The 26547-nt window shown below is 55.8% G+C and overlaps 1 protein-coding gene across 6 annotated transcripts in view; it reads left to right on the top strand.

Annotated features, from left to right (window-relative positions):
* The window catches only part of MYT1L (myelin transcription factor 1 like), a 136824-nt gene extending 124052 nt beyond the window's left edge, over window positions 1–12772 (top strand). For 2 of the 6 annotated variants that reach the window (XM_028099520.1, XM_028099519.1), the window contains exons 17-20: window positions 564–655; window positions 7747–7850; window positions 11566–11709; window positions 12017–12157. In XM_028099520.1, coding sequence (XP_027955321.1) covers window positions 564–655; window positions 7747–7850; window positions 11566–11709; window positions 12017–12157 — 481 coding nt within the window. Of the gene's footprint in view, window positions 1–563; window positions 656–7746; window positions 7857–11565; window positions 11710–12016; window positions 12158–12745 lie in introns of those variants that run through there. The other 4 variants (XM_088026154.1, XM_028099522.2, XM_028099521.1 and 1 more) reach the window with 4 other exon arrangements.
* Window positions 12773–26547: the final 13775 nt, after the last annotated feature.

The following is a 26547-nucleotide window of genomic DNA, read 5'->3' as shown; positions in this document are numbered from 1 at the left end:
GAAATTGGGGTTCTGTTTTTACACCTGCTGCCACCCCCCAGTAATCTACTGGAGGCAGGACGGGGCAGGGGGAGACGGAAGTGCCGTGAGACAGAACCGTTGAACCTGGGCTGAGCTCATTATTCGATCTTTCTACATCTGTATGTTTAAAAGCAAATCTTAATTCAGGCCTTGTGTAAGTTTGACACTTTACACAGTAAGGAAGTTTCCAGATAGTCGCTCCATAGAAAACCCCAAGCGGCTCCAGGAGGCATGCGGTGAGGGGCATGTCCACTCCGGCCTGGAGCCCGGCTGCTGTGACTTCCGCTGAGGCCCCGACCGACTGTGTGTCGGCCTGGAACTGCCCCTGATCCACAGGCAGACGCAGCCTCCCTCGTGTGCGGGGAGCGGGCCACACGCGTCCGCCGCTCGGGCTCATTTCCCATTGGCACAAAGCCCATTGCCGGCAGCCAGTCTGATAAAATGCCTCAGTGACATGCCAGGCTCCCGACTCTTCTCGCTGCAGGGCTGGGGGCTCTTCTTCCGAGACCCGTAACTCATACCTCCTTGTGTCTTGTCCCCAGCTTGTCGGGGTGCCCACGAGCCACGTCAGCCATGAAGAAGGCGAAGCTGTCGGGAGAGCAGATGCTGACTATCCGACAACGGGCCAGCAACGGTGAGCACGCCTCCCGGGCGGCCCCAGCCCCGGGCCATCCTGCCCAGCCGGAGCCCCAGACAGTGGCAGCCCCTGTGCTTCGAGAGCCTGGGCGGGATTATTCCGGCCACGTCTAGGAAGCCGGTCCACTTGCTTGGAGGAGGGGCATTACCAAAATCACCGCTTGCTGGGACTCCTGACGGTCTCAGTGATTTGCTCCCCAGAACCTGGCGGCCCCCCATTGTGCCTTTGCCCCCAGGCCCTCCTGCAGGGGCCGAGTCCAGGACAGCTCCCCTGTCCCCTCCACGCTCAGCCTCCCAGTGGATGGGCCTGACCACGCACAAGCGCCGTCTCCCTCCACGTGCCTGTGGGCACCCCGGGGAGCAGAGTGCAGGGGTCCCCCAGGAGGGCCAGGGGCCCAGCTTCATCCTTTCGAACCCCACTGTGGCCAGAGTCCCTCTGGGACCCCAAAGTCGGTACTCGTGGTGTTTTTGGGGTTCCTGGGGACGTGGCAGGGTGGGAGAAGTGTCTGCTGGCTGAGGGGACGAGGCCACGCTCGTCCTGTAACAGGGTCCTTTCCGTAGTCTCCTAAAGGGGACACTTTCCAAATTTGGGGAGCTTTTGTTGGTGATTTCTGCATGAAAGGCCCCCACGTGTGGAGCAGGCGAGTGCTCCTTGCACCAGAGCTGTGGGGCACCCACGGGGACACGGGTGTGTTAGGTGAGCCCCGCCCACGCCAAGTCATGTGCCACTGGCCATGAGGTCGGAATTCATGAAGCAACACTGTGCATGCAGGAAGGTGTCTTCCAGCAGAAATACACGTAACACAAGCGTACACACTGACAGGCCGATGAAAATGAGCAGAGGCGCCCGGGGGGAGCAGCTAACTCGGGGTTGGCGGAGACTCCGGAGGACATCACTCCAGGGACTACGGAACAGAGCGTAATCTACAACCACTCACCAAACTGTGGCCTTGGGGGGCAGGAGGACCTTGTGAGCAGGGGGCTGACGCGGAGCCGGTCCAACCGTGACGCTGGGGCAGCAGAGGCCCGGGGCAGGCACTACCCTCACTGTGGGCTCCTCAGAGCATCGAGCACTGCAGGACGTGGGTCACGCCTGGGCAAAGTCCCTGGACCCATCCCAGGAGCTATGTGCCACAGCTCTGGCCCCGTGGACCCCAGCCTCCTGTGCTGAGGCTCTGCGTGAGGCTGCCTCCCCTTGCGGAAGGCCAGGTGGACCAGGGCCCCACGGCCTCCGCCAGTCACCTGACCGTTCACGACAGGTCCTGACAACAGCTCGGGGCCTCTGTGCGTGGCCTGCACTAAACAGTCCTTAATGTGTGGCTGGCCACGGACCGGTAGACGGCGAGGGTCATGGTGTTTGCATCTTGCTGGCATGGGCTCCAGCCTCCAGCTTCTGCTGGACAGGTGCTGGCTGCTGGAGGCAGGGAGCATGGTTAGACCGAGCGCCGCCTCCCACACGTTCTGGGACCCACACGGTCACCCGAACCTCAGGCCCCATGTGGGGCAGCCTCCCTGAGACGCCAGGCCCACCATGTCACTCGTTTGGGGCGTTGCGGGGCAGCGCTCATCACCCCGGAAGAAACTGCCCCGACACTCTTTCCAAAACGTCCCGTGTCGCCTGTCCCCCCAGACAACCCTGTGCCCAAGCAAGACTCCGTGGGCCAGTGGGTCTGCTTTGTCAGCTTCTGACTCGTCAGCGAAGGAGGCAGCTGTGAGCTGGGTGGCCAGCGCAGAGCAGGAAAGGAAAGGAAACACGAGCGGATCCGCAAACCTGGACAAGGGTCCGTTCTGTCGGCGGGAAGTCACGGGGCGTATGCATCTCAGGACCACAAAGGGCCGTGTCTCTTCCAAGGGACAGCGGAACCCAGAGTCCTCTGGCCATGCCGGGCATGGCTGCCCGCAGAACCAGCACTTTCTCGGGGATGGGAGCATGAGCGGCAGTCTGGGCAGGACAGCTCCGTCCCACGGGGAACCACACACGGCGTCCGGGTCTGCACCTGGACAGGGGAGGCCTGATTCCGGGGTCGGGGCAGGAGCCCAGCTCTCTGCGGTGGGTTCTGGTGAGCACGTGCGTGCCGTAAGGATGCTCTGTGCCCAGAGTGAGCCGTGGAAGCCGGTCCAGGCGGGTCTCCACGGGCCCATGGCCAGGCTGCAGCCTGTCACGTCTTATCTGTGCAGACCAGAGTCATTCTCACTAAGCCCGGAGGCCACTTCGTTCCGTGCCACAGCTGTGGCACAGGACGTGGATAGTCAGGCATCGCCTGCACCCCATGTGGCTACCTCAGCGGCAGCGCGTTGCTGCTCCTCGGGGGACAGGGCGTGAACACCCCGCTTCCTCAGCAACTCCTTGCCCGTTCTTCAGAATCAGAAGATCTGGCTTTGGTGCTGCGTCGCTCCAGCTCTCTCCTTGAATATCTGGAGTGTAGAATCTTACCTCTTGCTTTTACGCGTTCCTAACACACGTGTCCAGAAGCTTCCCTCCCTCCACACCCTGGCCTGCACGGAGCGCCAAGACCTCAGGGAGACCACTGTTGCGTGGCTGGGGCTGACTTGGCGGGGCAGCGCCTGCGCTGGGCTCCCAGGGCCTCCCCTCGAGTGTGCGCCTGCTCGGAAAGGAGCTGTGTTCTAAGTGACCTTGAAGCCCTGTTCTAAGTGACCTTGAAGCCCTATTCTAAGTGACCTTGAAGCCCTGAAGCCCCGGGTCTGCCCTTCCCTCCCTCCTCCTCGATCTCATTCTTCAGGCTTTTGGAGAAGAGTCCGCTCTCATCCGTTCCCACACAAGGTCACTGTGAGTTCTCTCCCACTGAATGAGCTCCAGAGCGGCCGATGTGCGGAGACATGACCGTGGCTGCCTGCCTTCCCTGCCCACCCGCCCGCATCGCCACCGGCAGCCCGGCTGTCCCTGGCTCTGTGGTGGGTTTTTGTTGGTTTTTGCCCAGAAGGAAATGAGATAAGCCCTCCTTTTTCTTTCCTCTATTATCATAGAAGACTGGAAGCTGAGGGAAGGGCTGTGACTTCTGTTGCACAAGGAGCTGCAGGCGACCCTCTGTCGGGCCCCTGCGCCGGCAAGCAGTCTCACCTGCAGCATGTAGTACAAACGTTTAGCTCTCGCTTAGCCGCCCTTGAGGGGAGGGCGCCGCGGGGGGTTGCAGGTGTCGCCCTGAGACACAGGCATCAACAAGCAGTCCAAGGACACTGGCTTCCCGGGGTGCAGTCCCCCATCCCCGCTGCACCCTGGTCTGCACTCCCAGGTCCGGTGCTCTCCCCTCTCCAGGAGTGGGCCTTGTGCCGAGCCCTGGGGCCCTCGGGGTGTCCTAGGGGCAGGCGCACATACGTGGCTTTAAGGAAATTCGTTCCCAGACACTCAAATTCCTCCTGACTCTCTCCTGAACCCAGGGGACTGAGGGTCCGTCCGTCTCCCTGCCCCTCATGGTGTGCTGCTCACCCCACCTTCACGGGAGAAAGGCCGCTCAGAGTTGGGCCGAAGTGCTTGCTGGCACCCAAGAGGGCACCCGGACAGCTGGGCTCTGAGGGTGCAGCCCGGAGTGCCGGCGGGCCGGGCGAGAGCGCCTCATGGGGAGACACGGCGGGCAGCCTGCTCCTGTTTCCTGGAGGCAGAGCCTCGATGCTCACGGGCCATCCGTTCAGCACACTCCCAGAGGGAAAATCAGAGATGGGAAGGCCACCACAGCAACCCTTGCTGTAGTTTCACTGGACTTAAAATGACCTCTCAGGAAGTTGATCTGAACTGCAGACTGGTTTGGTGATGACGCGTGATCAGCCGGTTGGTTTATGTAGTGGACATCTCCCGTAAATCTTACGAGCTGAACATTTTGGTCCAGGTTTTGATGGACATATATTTAAGGCACTCTGCAGCATACAATTTTGGATTTATATATATATATATATATATATTAAAATGTAGAATAAGAAATTTAGAGGACGACTTTAAGACTTATAAAAAGAAATTCTTTTTAATTCTTTAATTCAACAAAAAATGAGGCCCATAGTGCTAGACCACATACCATATTTTTGCTCTTTCTCTTCCTTTTAATGATTTGTCAGCTCGCAGCACTGAGTTAGCAGGACAAAACCATCCCGTGGCACTTTTCAGGCAGGTAAGCACGGAGCCCATGGATGCTCGGGGGCCTCTGGCTTCTGAGGCAACTCCTGATCTTCGACAGTCTTTTCTAGCCGCGGCTTGGCAAGTCCCACTGAGTCAGGTGTCTTACGTAGATTTACTTATCTCTTCCTACCTCTGTGTCAGGGAGGGACACTTTGCAGTGTGGAATTGGAGGTTTAGAAGGACTAAGAAAATTACTCATCACAAAACTCTTAAGTGGAAAGACATGGATTTAGATCCCAGGTCCATCATGTTTCAGATCCCAGGCTGTAACCCCCCGACTTCTCAAACCCACACCAGGGCGGTTCAGAAATGCACCCAGCCTTTGGGAAATATCGATCCCAGGTTGTGTGATCTCTGCCTCTGCTTACGTGTTGGTTCCCATGAAAGTTAAATAGAAAGTAGTCTTTGTTGGACGCTCTTTTGTAAAAATCCAGATCAGTTAAATGGACCTCCAAGATTTCAGCCATATTCTGGGGAGCCACGTGCTCTTCTCAGAACTTTATCCAACTTCTAAGCTTGCATCTGCCAGATTCCAGGGCCAGGACATGTTGACGTTTCAGGCTGTTCTATGTGCTTCACTTTATATCAGCTACCATGGATAGAGCATGTCTAACAAGGCACTTAAGATGATTTCATTGCAACCCTTAGCCCCACTATTTCCCCCACAGTTCTCTGGGCTTTATGATTACGTGGTGATCTCCAAACAGCCTGTCCCGAAACGAGTTGTTTCGTTCATAATTCCACTCATACATTCTTAGTGGAAACATGCTATCTTGATGTTGGGAACAGGCATGTGCACAGAGCATTTATCACCTGCGCTGTCAGGAAGTGACCAAAATCAATGTCCCGATCCAATGACGGTCCCGGAAAGGAGCTGCACCAGCCGTCCGGTGCGGGATCCACCGTGGTGGTTACCTCCTCAAAACGCAGCAGGTCTACTCTTTGACACTTTAAGCCACCATACATACATAAAAAATTAGAATTCTTATCTAATGGATATAAGAAACCTGTTCTTTTGTTTATTGATTGCTTTTCCTCTGAGCAGTGCATTCACACACAACCCTGGGAGGGACCCTGGGGAGAGACAGTCCCCCCACTGCAGGGGCCCGGAGAAGAGTGCTTCTGAGGGCATAACGGTGTCTTTCAAAGTAGTGTGACACTGGAGAGACACCAGGCCTCGGGGGTGGGAGAGAATAGGAAATCTGCCCGTGCTTCCAGAACCCGAGACGGCCCCTCGCGCTGATGCAGCTCTGTGTTCCGTGGGAACTATCACGCACGGCTGCGAAGAGAGAAGCTCTAAGATTGCTCACACCTGAAACACTGAAGAAATATGACATGAAGAAATCTGAGCAGAAATTCCCTCGGAACAAAGCACAGCCCCAGGCATGGAGGGGCCGTCGCGTGGAGGCCGCCACGGCCCCGTGCACACGGGAGATGTCCTCCGAGCTTGGGCTGGTTGCAACTTAAAGGAACACGTGGTGAGCCCGGGTTAGGGGTTAAAGGGCTTACAAATCAGGATGCTTAGGCCTCGGGCATTCCGATAATTACGGTGGCCACTTCCTGGGACGAGTCTCCTGCGTGCAACGTATCATGTGCAGGAACTCACTCAGCTGCACTCCTAATTGTGAAAGTTGCCACAGATGTCTGGTCTCATGTGGAAAGGGGGACAATGTAACAGCCCGCCCCTGAGAAAGGGTACACCTCGTCGCTGGAAGGGTTTCCTGGGAGCCGTGAACTGCTTCCGGAGATGCATCTGATGGCGACCAGAGTTGCTCTAGACCCGGGGCACAAGGGCCAGGGACATGCGCCCAGGGCCTCTGCGGTGGGGCCAGGGCTGCAGGACCCAGGCTTGGGGTCAGCGAGCCCCAGCCGGTCCCTGTGGGTGCGGGGGGCGGGGGGCGGCAGGCTCCGATCCACATGTCCCCAGGCGGGTCTGTGGGAAGAGATTCCGGAGGAGGGACCAGCTCACGGGGCCTCTGCAGTGTCCCTCCGTGTCTTGGGCCTTCCCTCCCAGGTGGCCTCACCCCTTCTGTCTGCAGACCCATAAAGGGCGTCTGCCCTGGGACCCCCGAGGCCTGGGCTCCGTGCCATCCACATGGTTTTGCATAAGCAGCCCCTGCTGTGCCCTGTGACCCGTGTCCCGGGTTGTCAAAGGTGATGGCATCTGCAGGCGTCCTGCTCTTCTTCCCCAAGTACACTCAGCCGCATGAGACCCAACAGCCAGAACGACGAAGGGTCTGGATCGTTCCCTCCCTGGCATGTCCCACTGCCAGCAAACAGCCCAGGCGCCTGGTATGGCCCCCAGGGCACACACAAGGCTGCCACCATCCTGCTCTTGTCAGTGGAGGTGCATTTTCTGCATTCAAAGGGAGGAGTTGTTTGCATCAGTTAAATGTCCTCCGTGCGGAGAGCCCTTCAGAAGACCCCTGAAACCTGCCTCCACCACCACGGGGCTCCCTTGCGGTGGGGGCGGGAGGTGGCCCTGAGCACTCCAGGCCTCAGGGGTTTGGTCACCTGTGGGCAGTGGTGCTGGGCCTGGCGAGGGTGCGTCTGCACAGCCTGGCACGTCCCCCCAGTGGCGGCGGAGAAAGAGACAGACAGACAGGGAACAGACCAAGGAGTCAGGTGATGGGCTGAAGCAGGTCACCCACCGCCAGGACGGAGCTGCTCTGGGCTGGGTCGGGTGGTAGCGGCAGCTCTGGTGGGCTGAGACGGCACTCCAGCGCGCAGTGCAGGGGGTTGCGTGTGCTCGGCTGATTTTCTCCGCAGTTTAGGCGCTGTGATCGCGAGGAGGGTGGCCGGAGGGATGGACGGACACATGAACTGTCACTGTTTTTTTTTTAATCCAAGAGTATATTTGTCCAGCAGATTCAGTTCCAAATACAAAAAGAACAAAGAAAAGTCAAAATTCTAACTCCGTCTTCACGTTTGATAGCTTTAACACAGTCCTGTCACCCGTGCAGGCATAGAAAACGATGAAGAAATCAAACAGTTAGATGAAGAAATCAAGGAGCTCAATGAGTCCAACTCCCAGATGGAGGCCGACATGATTAAACTGAGAACTCAGGTAACAGTTTTTGAAGCCCTCAATTTTAGCCGCATGCGCCGGCCCCGGGACGCACCAGCGGTTGGCCTCGGGGCGCGTGGTCCCCCTTCCTTTTGCTCCTTGTCCCCCTTCATCTCGCATCCTGCCCGCCTGCTGACATCAGCTGTTCAGCGGCAGAACGCGCTGGCGCACCGTGGCCACTGGCCGCCCGGGTTCTGCCCGCGCACGCTTTAGTGGGAGGCCGTCTGCGAACAGTGCTGCAAAGAGGGCCGCTTGTTGCTGCAGATGAGCTGCTTTCTTCCCAGGACACAGCAGGCCCTAACGCCCTGTGGCCACTGTGTTAGGAAGAGAGCTAAAATTCCCCAGAGAAGGGCAGCCTGGCCCCGGGGTCTGGTGGAGGGCTGCGAGCTCATGCGGGTCCCAGGCCCAGATGCCCAGTGACAGGAGGGAGGGAGGGAGGGAGGAAACAGCCTTTATTGAGCACCTACTGGATGCCTGACTGTGAGGCCGTGGTGCGTAGCCCCACTGTGCTCACGGTGGCCAACCAGGTAAGTGTCATCACTGTCCTCTTATACACACTGTGACCCCTTTGGCTGAGCCCGGCCGGATGGCCAAGCTGCTGCAGCTCAGAGCCTCCTGCCCCTGAGCCCCAGGCTGTGCCCCCGCGCCCTGCCGCCTCTCCCAGAGCAGCCTGGGGTCCCGGTGCCACATGGGCTCTGGGATTGGGCTCGCACACACTGCCATCACAGGTCACAGGTACGGCCAGGCACTTCTATCTTGGAAGAAAGCGGGGCTGCATGCCCCCCATCCCTGCAGACCCTTCCTGGCAGCCGACAGTGTGGCTGGTAGGGTTCCGGGTCTGGCCTTAGGACACCAGGTAGTGGTTGCAGCTCTGCCGCGGGCTGGTTCTGTCCGCGGTGGCACCCCATCTCCAGGGAGGGGCATCTCAGGCTGTGTCCCCACCAGAACACCCAAAAGGGCCCCCATGGGTGCCTGTGAGTGGGAAGGAAGCACAAAGGGTGGGCGTTCTCTACCCGGGCCCAACCGTTCCGTGGGTTCGCTTTCACACCCACCTCCTCGCCCATAGCAGCCTCGTCCGGGCTGTGCTCCGGCCCCCAGCTCAGCACGTTCACCTGGCCAAAGGCTCGCCTGGAACAGGTGGCAGATTTCCGTAGCATTTATCCAAATGCCCGGCTGTGATCAGCCCGCGGCTGGAGGTCCACCGGAGGTGCTGGCCCCAAGAGGACTCCAGGACCACACAAACACCGCGCCCCCACCTCAGCCATGACTGGTTTCACCAGATCCAGTGAAAACACCTGCCCCGACTCTGGTTCTGCTCCCGAGGGTGCTGAGCAGCCTCATCAGCCCTGCTCGCACTCCAACAATCCCGAGGACTCAGAATCCCTCTTCTGTGCAGGGTGATGACAAAACACACTTGTGACCCCCCGGGGAAAGCTGCTTTCCCCCGGGTCTGACCAGCGGAGCTTTCCCGCCCTGTGGACAGGACCGGCGTGGGGCAGGCACGGCTGCAAGGGCCAGATGCTGCGCCCCCAGACCCAGCTTCCTGGGGGCCCTGGAGCACGCATGCTCCAGTCACCCCCACTGGCCGTTTTGTCCCCGTGCAGGTCGCCAGGGACCATTTGGGGCTCTCTGACATCCAACGTGATGTGCTCCGCCAGGCATCTGCTTACCTCTGATGTCAAAAATGAGTTTTAAGGGTTGCTGTGTATTCTCACTGTCCTGGCCGATGTCCCTCGGGTGGCTCCTCTTCTCTGGAAGGCCAGTGTCTGCAAGTGGTGGGAGGACCCTGAGCCCTGTGGTTGCCGGGGCGGGAGGGGGCAGCAGCTCATGAAGGACAGGCAGCGTGGCTGAGCCGTCCGGACCTGGTGTCAGCCAGCGACAGAGCATTCCCGCCGATTCCGGGCAGCCTCAGCCAGCCACGCGGCGCTCAGGAACAAATGACGCTGCGGCCAAGTAGCCCATGTACCCGTCAGCCCCGTGAGTGCTTTGGCCCTCTAACCTTTGGCCAAGGCACATGTAGCGTCCCCACTTGTCTCAGAAAGTGCCGGAAGGTTGGTGGTCCTGAAGCTGGGCTTTCACCAGCCTCTGGTGCCCTCACTCCAGGATGGGGACAGAACCAACAGTGCAGGCGCCTTCCATCACAGACACTTTCTACCAGAGCTAGGTCTGGCTTTTCTGACACTGGGCATCGCTGCCACAGCTGCACCCACGGTTGCTCCAGGAAGGCTTTGAGAGGACAGCATTGGCCTCCTCCTCGACCCTGCCCCTCCCAGAGCAGGAGCAGGGGTGACCCCACCCTCCCACAGCTGGGGCAGGGAGGCAGGGCCTGGGGCAGGGAGGCAGGGCCTGGGGCAGGAAGCAGAGTCTGGGGCAGGGAGGCAGGGCCTGGGGGGCAGGGAAACAGGGCCTGGGGCAGGGAGACAGGGCCTGGGGGCAGGGAAGCAGAGTCTGGGGGTGGGGAGACAGGGCCTGGGGGCGGGGAGGCAGGGCCTGGGGCAGGGAGGCAGGTCCTGGGGGCAGGGAGACAGGGCCTGGGGGCAGGAAGCAGAGTCTGGGGGCAGGAGGGCATAGCTGGGGCAGGGAGACAGCAGGGGAGCAATCCAGGACGTTTCTGGGGTACATCACTTTAGTGGGGACCCCTGACTAGATCAGAAGTGCAGCAATAACAAAGATCTTCTTAGCGCAAACACTGTGCATGTCTCTCCAGGAGATGCTCCCGGGGCATGTACTGTCCTTTCTGTTTTCCAGAAAACAACCCAGAGTCGGCCTGACTCACCTAGCGCAGGTGAGGCCAGCAACACCCCTTCGACCCCCGTCTCTTGGCTCCCTGAGAAAGCACCAGGCTGGCTAACAGGAGCGGGGGATCTGTCCATGAGAAACGGGGGGGGGGCAGACTTTGGGGGGCATTTATGGTAACTCAGGGGAAAGGCAGGTTCCATGTGAGGGACTGGGCTCACGTCCCCGTTTCCTGGGCCCTGACGGTGCCCTCGGTCCCTGCGCCGGGCCTGCCTTGTCCTGGCTGTGCACCCTGCAGCCCAGACAGGTCGGGGCAGCTCCCCTCCGTCCGCCTGTGTGTGCACCTGGCTGTGTCAGTCACGGATCACCTGTGGAGGGTGGGGGGCAGGGAGACTGAAGACAGTTAGATTCCCTCTGGCAAATACCAGGAAGCCGCATAGGCCTGCCTGCAAGGCAGGAATGCGGCCCTTGTCCCTCCACCTGCAGATAAGGAGGGTGTCTGCCTGTTCCACCCGAGGAGCCGCCGCCGGAGAGCAGGGACTGGCGGCCGTGGACATGAACGCAGGGCGCCTGGCACCTGTGAACAAGACGGTGACTGGCCTCCCCAGTAAATTACAGTTCAGGACTTCTCTGTGGCAGAAGTAGATGTGGGCTGGAAGGAGTTGGCCTCGGCGGCAGGGAGGGTCAGAGTGGTTGATGGAGATGTCATCCTGTGGTAGGCCATGGGTGAGGACAGCAGAACTTTGCAAACATTGGGTAACAGCAGACACAGCCCATGAACCCCTCCCCAGAAAGCTGAGCCCCAGTGTCCCATTGCCAAACTTGCAAGTGTAATGGGTTGAAGCGTAAAAACCGAACCCTTAAAATGCCCAGCTGTGGCCACAGAAGCCTTTTTGTTAAAGCAGAAGGGCTGTTTTCCTGGCACAGGTAGACGGCGGCTTGCCTTGTGTTACATGTCACCCCAATTTGTGCGTTCCAGATCACCACGATGGAGAGCAGCCTGAAGACCATCGAAGAGGAGAACAAAGTGATCGAGCAGCAGAACGAGTCTCTTCTCCATGAACTGGCCAACCTGAGCCAGTCCTTAATTCACAGTCTAGCTAATATCCAGCTGCCACACATGGTAAGTGACTAGGGGCGTGACACGAGGCGCCGGGCGGTCCCCCGCAGTGCACGGCGTGGGGTAGAGGTCTGTCTCTCTGGCTGTGTTCCTGGCTCTCTGCACGGTCACCGCCCCAAAACCGTAACGCGAAGTGCTAGAAGCACTGGTGGGGCAGACCCCCTGCGCCCCGTCAGACGAAGTATGCTGAGTGGGCCGTGTAACTAGCGTAAAGACAGTGACGCCACACTATGCTGCTATTTTTTGCTGATGTGAGTATCCTATTAAGAAAGTAAAAGTTGTGTATGAACTACTATTTGATATCTTGTAGGATCCAATCAATGAACAAAATTTTGATGCATACGTGACTACTTTGACGGACATGTATACAAATCAAGACCGTTATCAGAGCCCAGAAAATAAAGCCCTCCTGGAAAATATAAAGCACGCTGTGAGAGGAATCCAGGTCTGAGCGGCTGCTGAGGTGGCGGGACCTTGTTGGAAGGGGGCCTTTTACTCCTTGCTGCTGTGACTCGCCAGAAAGTGTCACATACCTATTTCTGTTGGAAACAGTGTTACGCTCACAAGACTTCATGATGATTTTCTGTCTTGCTTTAAAGATAGTTACCTGCAGAATAGTTTTTGAATACATTCACATTTTGTACGTTTTCATATGAGCTGACATAGTGTGACAATGCCATGTAATGTTTATAGCTGCTAACGTCTGCACACTTGGGGGTATATATATTTCTGAAGAGGTAAGCTGATCAAAATAAATAGAGTGTAAATTCTTTTTAATGCTTTAGTGATTAAATGTTTTAGTATTTTGGACTGAAATGGACAAAAAAAAAAAAAAACCCACAGCTTTGAATGATCATGTGGTGGCCTCTCAGCCACTTTTTAGACATTATCATTTTGCCTCATGTTGGAGGATTTTATGGAATTAAGAAATACATTTTGTGTGCATATTGTTTCATAGCAAGAATCGGTTGCAAAAAAATGCTTTATTTTTGAACAATGCTTGGAAATATTATGTGATTTTTTTGTTTGTTTGTTTTAGGAGGATGGTGTATGGTGGGGGCAGTAAATGAGGTTTTTTGCATTCCAAGGAAATGGCATATGGATTAACTGTAAGAGATGAGATAAGTAATTTATTGTAAGACAACATCAAGCCATGGAAATTTGGCAGAAGATTCAAAGCAGCTTAAACAGCACTTTTAAGTTAACTCCTGAGCATTACATGGTGTGACTCTGGGAACTTCAGTTCAGACAGGGGCTTGTTAGAGGTGGACCGCGTGAAGATTTCCTTTTGCAGTGTCTGTAGACTTTGGAGCAGCCTTCCCCTATCTCCCCGAGAGCGCTGTGCCCCTCGGAACCCTCTGTCATTGGAATGGCGTGTGTCTCACAGAACCTGTGTGCTCTCTTTAAGTTCAGAGCTAATTTAAGAGTATTTATTTCCCCTCTCTCCACTTTCAAAAATGATTACTATCATTGTCGCTGTGATTATTCCTCCACGTTCGGGGGATAAGGCAAATGGTGTGCTAGTCCGTGAGCTACTGCACGCGCTTTCTGCTGGGCAGGAGGGCTGGGAGGTGGGGGCGGGGGGAGGGGGCTGGCCGCCCCCGGCCCGTCTCCCCCGTCCCCCGCAGAGTGCTCCGCAAATGACCTTCCTGTTGCAACTCCCCTTGGAGACCAGGTGACCGCGGGGCATTTGCATACCCTTGCTGTTTGATTTGTCACAACCTATTCTAAGAATGAATGCAATCAGATTTTAAGAGTAATTCTCTATACTTGAGCACTTTTTTGCTTTACACTAGATCATCTTAGACTTGCTTATACTTGGAGATTTGATTGTTTCCTTCCAATGACTGCACTATATGTATGCATAAGACCACTTTTGATTGCCGCGTTCCCCCGTCCCTTCTGAGTAGTCCCTAGGACGGCGTGTTGTGTTTTCTGGTGTTGACTTGAGTTACATGTGACAGCATCTCTTCCTTCCATGTCTTGATGTTATGCAGGAAGTACAGAAGTACTTTAAAATTTTGTTATGAAAAAAAAAGATGGGTTTTGTAAAAATAAAAAAAAATATTTTTAGCAGAACAGGACTTACAGGGTCATTGTCCCCACAACGTGCCAGTCGACTATTTGCACTTACCTTGTCCTATATTATCCATACGGAGGTGTGCAATTCCTGGGGTCAGCGGCCTCGCGAGGCTGACCCCGGAAGGATGAGGGGAGCCCTCACGGCTGACCCGACGATGTTGCTACGGGAGATTACAGGGATCTCACAGCAAATATTCTGATACAATACTCAACCTCGGTGTATATATATGTATAAATATATGTACATCCCAGCGGCACTTTATACTCTGCTCACTGTACAAACGCTCACAGTTTTCCACGAGGACTTGAATAGCGAGCTGGGACAGATGATGGAATTCCCCGGGGCTCCGCCGCGCCGTCCCTGGAGCGCGCCCTCTTTCTGTTGTGCGACTAATTGTAGCTGCCATGCTCAGAATTGCCTTTCGAGAGCTGAAGCAAGGTGCTTCTCGTCACCTGATGCCGTGGACCCCGTGGGGGGCCCCCTCCCTGCAGGGGCCCGCTGTTCACATGGGCATATGCATTTCCCCGCCGCGTCGTGTCTGCAGCTTTTTTGCCAATATAGTAATGCTTTTAGTAGAGTGATAGGTAGTATCAGTTTTGGATTCTTCTTGTTATCACCTATGTACAATGGAAAGGGGTTTTAAGCACAAATCTGCTGCTCATCTAACGTTGGTACATAATATCAAATCAAAAGTTATCTGTGACTATTATATAGGGATCACAAAGTGTCACATATTAGAATGCTGACCCTTCATATGGAATTATTGTGAGTCATCAGAGTCTATTTATTATAACTTATTGTTCATTATCATTTCTAAGTTAATTTAAGTAATCATTTATTAAGACAGAATTTTGTATAAATATTTATTGTGCTCTCTGTGGAACTGAAGTTTCATTTATTTTTGTACTACACGGCATGGGTTTGTGGACACTTTAATTTTGCTATAAATGTGTGGAATCACAGGTTGCAGTGACACTTCATTTTTAAATTGTGAAATTTGTACAAATTTTGTCATGCTGGATGTTAACACATCTTACTCTAAATAAAAAAGGTGTTGCCACATTTGTAGCACGATGGATCTCTACCCGGGGTCTGCGTCTTCACTTGAGTCTGGAAGCGCTGTGTGGGCCACGAGGCGCGTCTCGCCCCGAAGCCAGTGGCTTTAGCCGCCGTGTCGGTCCGGGTGCGCGCCCCTCCTCGAAGGCGCGGCATCGGTGATTTCTCACACCCACCGCAGGGGTTTTGGGAGGCTCCCTACCCCTTGCTTGTGTGGAAAGTCACTCTGCCACATTGGCTTGTGTGAGGACACGTCACATCTAACGGCAGGTGTCTCCCCAGAACGGGGACGTTCTCTGACACGACCACGGTACAACTCCCACACGTGATAAGACGTCCTCCTAACTTGCAGGTGTATCCAGATGCTCCAGCTGAGCCCATCATGTCCTTTACAGGTTTGCCCTTATCTGATGATCCTGGAGGACCGCAGGCTGCTCTCGGCGCTCACGCCCCTGGTCCCTCACTCCTGAGCAGCCCCTGGGCCTTCCTTCCTTGGTCTCCCAGGGGCAGGAACGTGCATGAAGTGTCCAGGGCGGTTGGTTTGCAGACCCTGCCTGGGTTGGCTTAGTCTGATGGCCACATCCTGGGGGCTCAGGTGCCCTGAGCGATGCCGTGTCCCTTCCTGCAGCTCACTTCCAAGGGCCCACGTGGTCACTCACCAATGATTGCCCCTGGGTGCTTCATCATCCATTGTTTCTTCCAAACTATCGGCGAGGACCACCCATAAAACTTAAATTACCCTTCAAATATGGTGTATCATTGAATTACCCACTTTCCCTTCGTCTATTTGAGTAAAAGTCACCCTTTAAAATTCCAGAAACACCCTCTTATAATAGACACAATCCCCCAAAATACAACATTTGAGGAAGAGGCCCGGTAATCTTTGTTAAATCCAAAGTGTATCCCCGCAGGGGCCCTCTACCTCCCCGAGACTGAGGGCCACCTGAGCACCCAGCCGGCTGGGGCTGTTGGAGATCATAGAGGTAACAGCTTGGCCAGCCTCATCACAGTGACTGAGGAGAGGGAGGGGCGCCCCTGCAGGTGGCGGGCGGCAGGTGCGGGCTCTGTCGAAGGCCCCGCTTTTAGGACCCAATGGAGTTAACGCAGAAGGTGGTGGGTCCACGAGAGGCTGTCAGTGACTTAAGCCTGTCAACCTGATTACTGAAAAGCCGTTTTCGTCTGAGGGGCAACATGGCTGGAGTTGTTACAAACATTCTGGAAAGCAGTTTAGCCATCATGTCAAAGACCTTATAAAATTCAAATTTTGACCCAGTAATTCCAGAAGTCTTTCTTACAATACCATATACTAAAAACAATTGTAAATGCACGGAAATAAATGAAAATAACCCCAAAGTTCTATTTTAGAGGAACACTTTAACAATTGATGACAAATGCACTTTTGAGGGTACCCCAGATCGGGTAAACATTAGTTAAGAGGCTCGTGAATAAGACGTTTGTGATGCTGTAAGTGAATAGTACGGAGGCAGAAGTATAAACAACTCAGAAGCAGCGAGGTCGGATCGTCTTGCCTCACCTTGCCCAGCCCCCGCACCGGGGGTCGGCCACGAGGGTCTGCCACGGCAGCCCTGGCAGGCAGCACCTGTGGGCTGGGGCCGGAAGCCAGCCTCAGCCAGTGAGGGGAGGGGAGGACCCGGGAAGCCGGAGTGAAAGCCAGTGCTCTGGGCTCTGGGTCAGGATAGGAGAGAGGCTGCACAGTGTAAAGACAGGGGTCCTGGGAGGACCGTTTGTTCTCTGGTTCCTTTGTCTACGACTATCCTACTGAACATGGTCACCGTAGGAACACCAAAACATTTTTAAATAAATAAATAAAACGCCTGAGTCTAGTGAGGTTTCTAGAAGGTTCTGGAGATCTCCCAGGTGTCTGCATCGTGCACTCAGCCCCGTGGGTATTAAAAGCAGAGAGGACGGAGAACACACAGCAGAGGGGCAGGGCAGGAGGGCGGGTTGGAGGGGCAGGTGCTGCAGGCCAGGCCCCTGGGGACCCCCCCAGGAAGCCCCATCCGGAGCCCAGACACCTGCTGTGTCACCTCCTGGACGCCCCATTCTCAGGAAGGTGAGGCTGCCCATTGTCCACCCACTCCTTCCCCTCCGGCCCTGCCAGAGCCTCAGGAGCCCCCAGCCCACAGCCCAGCAGATACTGGGCTTCCCTCAGCTCCGGCCACGCAGCATCCGGACTGTTCCTGCTCAAGGAAGACTCCAGAGCAGTCCGGGTCCCTCCCTAACCCTCCTCACCTCCAGTCAGTGTCCACACAGCAGAGTGATGCACGCACGGGAGGGCCACGGTCTCAGCAGCAATATTTAAAAAAAAATGTTAAGGAAAAAAAATCAAACTTCCATATTTCGTCTTTATATTTCAATCACCATAACACCCCCAAAAAGTTATTGGTCACTATACAGACTCCAAACAAAGTAGAAAAACAGCATAAACGTAAACATGAAGCCCATAATAAATGCAGGTAGAATAGACTCCGCAAAATGACAGAACAGACATGTCCCTGCTCCCCGCACACCTGTCCCGCATCCAGAGCCGTGGCCTGGGATGTGGCTTCTGAGGCGGCCCCAAGAGGACCTGACGGGCCCCGGCTGGGGTCGGGGAGCACCCTGGGACCCTGTCCCAGGACATTCGTCTCTGCTGTCTGACCCCGTGTGTCCTTCAGAGTCCCCTGCTCTACACTTCCTGTCCTATCATATCCTCTACGTTGCCTCAACGTCATATTTCGAGCAAGACAACCTAAGACAATCAACAGGGAGGGGCGTTGCCGGGGAGGGGACATGGGCCTCTCTCGGCCCTCCTGGGTTCTCAGCCAGGTCAGCCACCTCGGCAGATTCAAAAGGGGAGAGCATCCACGCTTATGTAGTGTAAGTCTCACAAGACCCGGGAGCCTCACTAAGGAAATGAAGACCAGGGAAGTGGTGAGGGCTGAGTGTCCTTGCCCCGCATTTGCTGACCAGCAGGGCCTCGGGAAATGTGCCCTGGGGGGCACGTCCAGCCAGGGCTGCTGGCCAGGACTGCCCCGGGGGCTCTCCGCGGGGAGACGAGGGTGTGCCTCTCCGCAGCAACGCATGGGCTCCTCTCCCTGAGGGGCTGCGACCTGTTGCAGGGGGAGGTCAGAGGCCCTCCTGAAACCCCGTCCCCAGATTTCTCCACCGTTAAATACTCAGGATGCCCAAGGGCTATGTTTAGTGGCAGCACGTTCTGAAGCCCAAACAGGTGTGTGGGTGTGTGGGTGTGTGTGTGTGGGTGTGTGTGGGTCTGTGTGTGGGTGGGTGTGGGGGGTGTTTTGGGGGTGTGGGGGGGTGTTGGGTGTGTAGCATGATAAGGACAGAGATTAACAGAAAAGGGAAGGGAGAGCCGGCAGATGGCTCGTGCAACAGGAACTGGCCTTCGAGCCCGAGAGAGGAACGGTATTAGGTCATCACGGCCATCTGTGATTCTGTGGGTGCAGCGACGGTTCTCAGGGCCTGGGTGCAGTCCTCTTCTGTGACCTGATGCGGCGGAACGTCCTGCCCAGGTCAGCTGCGATTCCCGGGGAAGGCGATCCGCCCTCCAGCACTCCCCGCCCCAGCAGACCGACCTCACACCTGCTCTTGCCCTCGGCCCCCAGACCAGAAATAAGGGACGATGGCTCTGTGACCCGTGGCAGTAGCACCCCACCCCCAGTGCTCGTTAGCGCAAGCAGCTGACAAAAACCCGGAAACCGAGACCCGTGCTGAGATCAGGAGTCGGACGCCTAACCCACTGAGGTGCCCCTGGGTCATATTTAAAGACATATTTATCACTTCCAAATTTTGATAGAGCAGACCTCTCTTCAACCCTTCATTCAATTCTGATGCATGCAAGTTTACTTTTCTGGAAACATCCATTTCTGGTAAATATATGTCCACCGTTTTAGGGATCATTGAAAACACGGGAATAGGAGGGAAGATTACAGAAGGGTCAACAAAGGTCAAAGGAGAGCAGGTGTGTATTTTCTGTCCTGCATGGGAGGAGCACCCATCTCGGGGGAGGGGCGGGGGTCGTGGAGCCCGGGTTGGGACAGGTCAGTGGGAGTTCAATCCTTGGCTAGAATGCCACACCCTGGGAAGGACATCTTGGAGCAAAGCTCCTAGTGACAGTCGTGTGGAATGCCGCAGACACCCTCCGTGTCTCATGGGGCTTTATCTGTTTCCGTCCGCTGGCCGTTGAAAATACAGGGTCTTCCAGCTTTCCCATCTTATTTTTCCATGTAACATTCTCCAAATCCATTAAGTTGTGTTAGGGTGGTTTGGAAACATGTCCCTGAGAATACGACACTTGGGCAAAAGGATCTGTACGATGCCACCACCGCATCCCACGGCGAGAGAGACACCGAGGGCTGGGACACCTGCCACCTTCCCCACGTGTTGATATCAGTGGGTTACACTGTCCGTTAGAAATTACTATGGAATAAATGCTGTGTCCCCCGAAATTCTTATGTTGAAAACCTTACCCCCGGTGTGGTAGTGTCAGGAGATGGGGCCTTTGGGGGGTCATAGGTCACGGGCATGGAGCCCCCGCGACGGGGTTAATGCCGTGTATGGGTTCCCTCCGGAGGAGGGGACAGGTGGCCATCTGCAGACCAGGACTCAGGTCTCTGCAGACTGCATCCTCCAGAGTGCTGACCACGGACCTGTGAGAAAATGCATCCGTGTTCTTCAAGCCCCAGTCTGTGGCTGCCGTGGCCCGCACCGACGACCACAGACACACGCCAAAGTAAACACAGCGGGCTTTCTTCTCTGCACAGGGGCCCTTGGCTGGAGCTTTTGAGAGTCGACAGGGATTCCGCAGACAGAACATCCGTAAGGAAAGTACTCAGAGTTCCAGGAAGACTAGTCTTAAAATGTGCACAGGCTCTGTGCCATCGTAAGGAACGCGCCCTTTTTATTTGTCTGTGGACAACACACCAGCTCCCTGTGTGCAGAAGCGCTCCGATACACAATTTCGTAACTGATTTTTGGTTTGAGTTGGGGCATGAGAAGAGATTTGGGATGAGTAACAGGCTAGTTGAAAATTTTCTTCCATTAAATAGAAGTATGTTCCCAATTGAGGGAGCACTAAAGGCACTGAAGAAGGTGCTAGATCAGCAACAGAAGGATCTAGAAAACAAGGGTCTGATTTTCACAGATGTTACCTTAGAGCTACACCTTCTGGAACCAGCTTTCACGGTTGGCCTTCCTTCTTCCCCTGAGCAGCTCAGCCTGCAGCCCGTGGTTCCACCTCGCTCCAGCACCTGTGCGGGACCCAGCTCCCCTCCCCACTCCCACCTGCAGCCCTGGAGCCCTTCATTGCTTGTGAGTCACGTGGTATCATTCCCTATGCTGACAAAAACATTTCCCAAGAATAATCCAACTCACTGTTAATTCCCAAATACTCTGAAATGCTTTGGGCTTCTCAGATGCAAAGTGTGGTCTCATTTTTATATTCCTGCAGAATAAAGGGACACCCTGCTCACTTTCTAGATCTACAACGCCCTCCTCAAGTGATCTGAATCTTGATCTGTCTCTCTCTGACAAAGGAAATGGTCGCCTTTCTTAGCCCCACCTGAGGCTGCGTCACCTCCAGTCTCTGGTCCTCTGCCAGACAGGTGTCCCTCCACACCTTGTCCTTCCTGCGCCTCATCTTCCTGGTTCAAAACTAGGTTCCTGGGCCCTGGTAAGCTTTTCCCAAGACCTGGCTGCTCATAGAATGAGCTTGCAGGCTTGGCATCTGTAAGTCAGGGTGTGCCTAGAAGAGTTCAGAGTGGTACGGATTGTCGAAAAACATAATTCAACCTAGTAAATTTGAAGATAATTTGCTTTACGAAGGGATTCATGAGTCGGGCAGCATCCTGTCTAGCAAATAGAGGGGACCTCAGAGGACTTGTACAAAATGGAAGCTTTTTACGGGAAGGAGGGCAGGCAAGGAAGTTATCAGCAAAAGAAAAGAAAGGATTGTTTCAGGCAAGGTCACCTTCCCTTTGGGGGAAGGGCAGGGGGCTTCATCTTCCGCTGGGGGCTGGAGAAGGCCCAGGGGGACAAAGGCTTCCTTGGTGCTGATCAGAAAGTGGATGACCGACCAGTTAAGACTCACACTTTCCGGGGAGGTTAGAACGGAAGTCAAGTCAGGTATGAAGGCCCAGTTTGGTGACTGGGCTTAAGTAACACCCTTTGGGGGCCTGTGGTTTTCCTTTTCACGGGACCAATGGGAGAGTGTGCTGAATTCCTCGCTTGCCGTGGCCATGGTGACAAGCAGCATAGCCTTTGAGGACAAACACGGAGCACTGAGACCACAGGCCTGGGTTCATTTACAACTTGGTTTGGCACAACAGAAAATCCCAGTTTAAGAGACCGGCGGCCAGGACCCCAGCTCTTTCATGAACTCGTCCTGGGGTGCGCTTTATTCCGTGCCTTCATTCTGGGTGGTGCAGGAGACCAGAATGTGCCCTCCCAAAGAGGCCTCTTTAGCACAAGAGATTCTTTTGCTCTGGATATTTTGAGAGAGGCAGGCAGAGGAGAAGCTGTAAAGACAGAGGCTACAGTTCCCTTTTGTGGGGGACTTGATGCTGATTTGTCAGGGGGCCTCCCTCTCTGAGCTGGAAGGGAAGGATGATTGTAAATCGCGGGAGCTTCTTCTCCGTGGAGACTTCCCAGGGTGTCCCCTGTGTGCAGGTAAGGTATACATGTGACTTCTGTCCCTCATTTTTCTCCTGGTACAGGAGGCCCAGCCTAGAACATGGAAGGGCAGAGGGAGGGTCATTTTCTTCTCCCCTATACTGGGGACAGGCTACGTCCTGGAACCCTGAAGTCGTCAGGGTGATTGGCCACTCCGAAGGTGAACCTAGGAGACCACTACTTACGGAGACTCCCTAGTCCTGCTCCTCTGCCGCCGACTGTGGCCGGGAGCAAGGACCCTCTGGCTGCCCTGAGAGCCCAGCGAGATGCTCTCAGACAGGCCGGTCACACTCAGACCTAGCTCAGACCTCCCCGCACACACTGGCCTCGCTTCCGCTTTCAGGCCCTCTGGGGCCCTCTCCATGGCTGCCTTCCCTCAGGTGCTCCCCATGCACAGCTCATGGTGCTTCCCACACTTGTCGTTCCTTCTGGAACCTTCCTCGGGTGACTGGGCAGGGAGGGGTACTGTGCGTTCCCCCCGGGCCAGAGCCGCCTCGTTTGGAGCACAAGCACGTGATCCAACCCTGGTCTCCGAGCCGAAGGCCAACACAAGACCTGGGAAGCCTTGCGTAACCGTGCGCCCCTAAATAAGGGTTCCTACAGAGCACAGACTTACGATTGCTGGGATATTAACTTTCCGAGGCTGTCGGAACAAAGTGCCGCAGACTGGAGAGGTTAAAATCGTAGGAATGTGTTCTCTCCCAATTCGGGAGGTTGGAAGTCTGAGGTCCGGAACTACGCCCCCCGGGGAAAATCCTTCCTGCCTCTTCCAGCTTCTGGCAGCTCCTGGGCGTCTCCGCCTCTCTGCCCTCCAAGTCCATCTTCACGCCATGTGTCGCCTCTTCTCATCAGGGTGACAGTCATCACCTGTCGGGGCCACCCCAGCCATCTCATCTCACCTGGACCATCGGCAAAGATCCTGCTTCCCTGGGAGGTCACACGCACAGCTCCCAGAGATGGGACTTCAGCCTATCTTTTGGGGCACATGATACAACATGATGAAGTAGAATGCCCATCCCTAATATGTACAGGGTCATCCTGTGGAGTGGGGTCAAGGGCCGAAATTTATCACTCCTGCAGCTTATGAAGCTCAAAATCGGCTGGTGATTTTGAAGGAATGCCTGATAATTAAAAGGATCTAGAAGCAGCGAGAATCAAGATTGAGCTTTATAACAAGAACGGGCTAGACTCTGGCTGAGCCCTGACATGCCCAGACCCAAGCTGGGGCAGCAGTGAGTACTGGTTGGCTTGCCCCTGTGAGCCATGTGAAGTCAGGCTCTCTAGTGCCCACGTGCTCTGTGCCCGTGGACCCTTTTCCAAACAGTTACACCCCCCATCAGCCTTGCTCCGGCCTGGGTCCACAAGACTCCTGCCCTGCCTAGGTGCGCTTCCAGGGAGAAAGGGCCACAGATGAAGGAATGTGCCAGCCCAAGTCCACACCCAGCTCCTCTCCGAGAATCCTGGAATCAATCCCCTTCCCAGAGGAAGGGCCGTGCATGCACTCCCAGGCTGCGTGGTGGCTGTGACAGCTGGGGCCCGCATGCTGAGGCCAAATGACAGGCTGGGAGGGACCTTCTGTGAGCCCGGCCGCACTGGAGTCTCTGTGTGTGCACTTGCTCTGGGCCAGACAGAGCGAGGGGCAGGGCTCCTGCCGGCTTGTCCCAGACCCTTCCACTGCGGGGGTGGGTCTGCAAGGCCACTCCTAGGTTCAGGCATTCACTAGGTCTCAACACGTAGAAAACGGTCACATCGCAGTTACGGTTTGTTACCCGGAAAGGACACGTTAAAATCAGCAGAGGGGGAAGGGGCAGGAGGGAGAGCTGCCGGGGCACCTCTCAGTGGGGCCAGCCGCCCCCAGAAGCATGAGGATCAGCTCTGCCCAACACACCACAAGGGCCCAGCGTGTTCCCAGACCTGGACCGTCCCCGCAGCTGCCGTGACAAAGTACCCCAACAACAGAAAGCATTCTCTGCCAGTTCCGGAGGACAAAAGTTCAAGAGCGGGGTGTGGGCAGGGTCATGCTTCTGCTGAAAGCTCCTGACGTGGGCCCTCCCTGCCCCTTCTGGTTCGCGGGGTAGCACGCAGCCCCTGGGGTCCTCCGGTGTAGGGTGCCCCGCGCCTGCCTCCGCTCTGTCGCCACAGGGCCCTCCTCTGGGACCACGTCCCCGTCACTCCCCTGTTCTTGTGAGAACACAGGGGCCCACCTGCTCTGCCCCGACCTCAGCCACGTCTGCAGCAGTTCTAGTCCCAAATAAGGTCACATCCCCAGGTGCTGGGGGGTAGGACGCCCACATGTCTTCTCGGGGGGCACAGTTCAATGCACACCAGGCGGCCAGGAGAACCCCTGTCCAAGGAAGACCCACGAGCTCACTGAAGACTCCAGGGTCTGGCCACAACATTGGTGTCATTTGCAAGCACTGGAGTGATGCCCTTAATGCTCTGGTTTCAGAAACACTGTTAAATAAGTCACTGTGGAAACCCACCATAGCCGATTTGAGAAATTAAAATGACATTAACCGTTACTCTGAGATCTGGTTTCTCTAATGACAACGACAAGGAAAAGCAGCAGAAAAGCTTTGAACTTTTGACCTATAGGGTGGGCATTAAGTCTGAGATTTCGAGGCCACGAAGGAAAGCCACATCTTGGCCAGGATGTGTATCCATGTCTTTGTTTCCATCGATTTCCATACAGTATTTCAGACAGTGTCCTCTCAAAACACAGTCGGTGTCGAATCCACGTAGCTCCAAAGACAAAACCATCAGAAAGGAAAACAGCACAGCTGAGGCGTCTGGTTAACGCACAGAGACCTTCATACTCATGACCAGTGTTTGCAGGGTCTGCCTGCAAACCAGCTGTCCCTGTCCTCAGCGTGCCCGGGGTGAGCCCGCGCCCCAGTGCCAGGCCGCCCGGGGGTCCTGCCGGGGAGTGGAGGTCAGGCGGAGGGCATCAGCCTGCACTCGGTGACCCCACCAGACACGAGGGCTTCAGGAAGTGCCGGTCACCATGCTCACGGTTCTCCTAGCCTGGCTTTGTTGCCTTGTGGTGTGGAGTGCAGTTTGGGTATGAAATCAAGAAGTTTCCATGTCATGACAACTCTAACCAAAGAAGGCCATGTCCTTCAGAGCGCTGAGGGCCCTCCCTGCCAATTGGGGCCATGCAAGTGACTCATCGGCTGGGAGCTCAGAAATTTGAACTCATTTCGCACACAGAGGCCTGAACTCCCTTTTCCAAAGTGAGCAGGTGTCCCTTCCCCTCAGCTGGGAAGCAAGCTTTACTCCTTAGAGAAGTCCAGGCGGGTGGAAAGGGGCCCGGGCCCCGGAGGCCCCTGCTGCGTGGGGCGCCGACCCCACCATACGCACAGCCCGTGTCCCTTTGGCCCGTCTTGGGCACGTGGTTCCACCCCAAGGACAGGGACTCCGCGCTTCTGACGGCTCTGTCTGTCCAAAGTCGGGCCGCACACGGCCCCGTGTGATGTGCACAGACTTTCGAAGTCATGCTGAGTTGACAAGGGAGGATCCTGGGATTTTCTCCTGAAATAAGCCCCTTCACTTCTTGGCGGGACAGCGCGCACACCCACGCTGAGCTCCCGTTCCGTGGCGCTGGGGTTGACATTCCTGGGCTGCTGGGTAATGTGAGGCTTGTTTACACTGATTGTGTGCAGACTCTCGGAGATTAGGAAGTATTAGTCAGCCGGCTGCAGCCTCGGGGCCCGCGAGCCCACAGCCCACGCTATTGTTCTGAAAGTGATTAATTTATTAGAAAGGATTATGGGGCATTTTTGGCAAGACCTAATAATGATTTCACCTGGGTCAGCCGAGCGCATGCTCAGCATTGCACTGTGTGCCTCTGGTTGGGGAGCAAGTGTGTTCGCCAAAGTGGGAGGTGGAGACTCCTCAGTGCTCTGTCCGTCCCGCATGAGGGCTGTGAGAGCCCCCCACACAGCACGCGCTCCTGCAGAGGCTTGGACTGCCCCATGCTTCTCCTGGCCTCAGTTCCCCTGAGCTGCCTCCCTGGCCCGGGAAAGGGGATGCCCTCCTCCCAAGGAGAAGTCAAGCGTCCTCTCTAGGAGCAACCCCACGACCTAGCCAGGGAAGTCGAGGAAAGGCTCTGTGAGCTTCAAACAAAGTGACTTTTTATCTAGTTGAAAACGCTGCATGTTGAGGGGCGAGTATTAAAACTCCTGGGGAGAGTCTGAATACATGTTTATTAAACCCCAAATCACAAAGCAAGCATGAAGATCTCTACTTGAAGGATCCTTACGTGAGCTTTGTTCTCCCCCCGGAAGGCGCCTTGCTTACCCACTTGCTCCACAGACCTTTCCTAGAGGCCTTGTGGGGGGTGCCGCCGGCCCTGCCCGGCTGCCCGCCCGGCTGCCCGCCCGGCTGCCCATCTTGCTGGGATATGCCAAGGTGACGGGAAGCAGCATGGAGCCACGTGGGGAGGAGGGCGTGGGGCACCTGCCGGCCTGCGGGTAATGTGGGGTCCCCAGGGACAGGGCTGCAGACTGCATACAGGGAAGAAACGAGAGTAGGCGGGCCCTCCTCTGGGAAAACGCTCCCACTCACCCCTCATCCAGCAGAGGCAGACCCGGGCTCTCCGGGAGCGTCCACAGCCGAGACAGGCAGAGTCAGAAGCTCTGCCCAACAAACCAACACGGTCTGTTTTCCCCAGGATGGCAAGATGGGCTTCAGGTGCCAGGGGAAGCTGGGGGCGTTGGAGGGCCCCCCAAGGAGGGCGGTGGGCGCCAGGGTGGAGGGGTGGCTTGTGCAGTGGAGGTGACGCAGGCCGTCTCCAGAGAGAAGGGACTGGCTGTGATGTTGAGCTATGCACATGTCCTGTGACTCGGCTCCCCTTCTATCCCAGTGGCTCATGGAGAAGTCTGTGTTTGCCCCAAACTGCGGGTTTCTCAGGACAGGGGCCCTGCTCAGGGGCTTCAGTCACTCGCTGCGTGGACCCGGTGCTCACCAGCCTTCTCCAGGCCTCGAGCTCTGAAGGGAGAGTCACAGGGTCC

Source organism: Eumetopias jubatus, unplaced genomic scaffold, assembly GCF_037043125.1.
Source record: "Eumetopias jubatus isolate StellerSeaLion01/CBP00866 unplaced genomic scaffold, mEumJub1_p1.0 scaffold_9, whole genome shotgun sequence".
Taxonomy (NCBI): Eukaryota; Metazoa; Chordata; class Mammalia; order Carnivora; family Otariidae; genus Eumetopias; species Eumetopias jubatus.
This window is presented reverse-complemented; position numbering and strand designations above follow the sequence as displayed.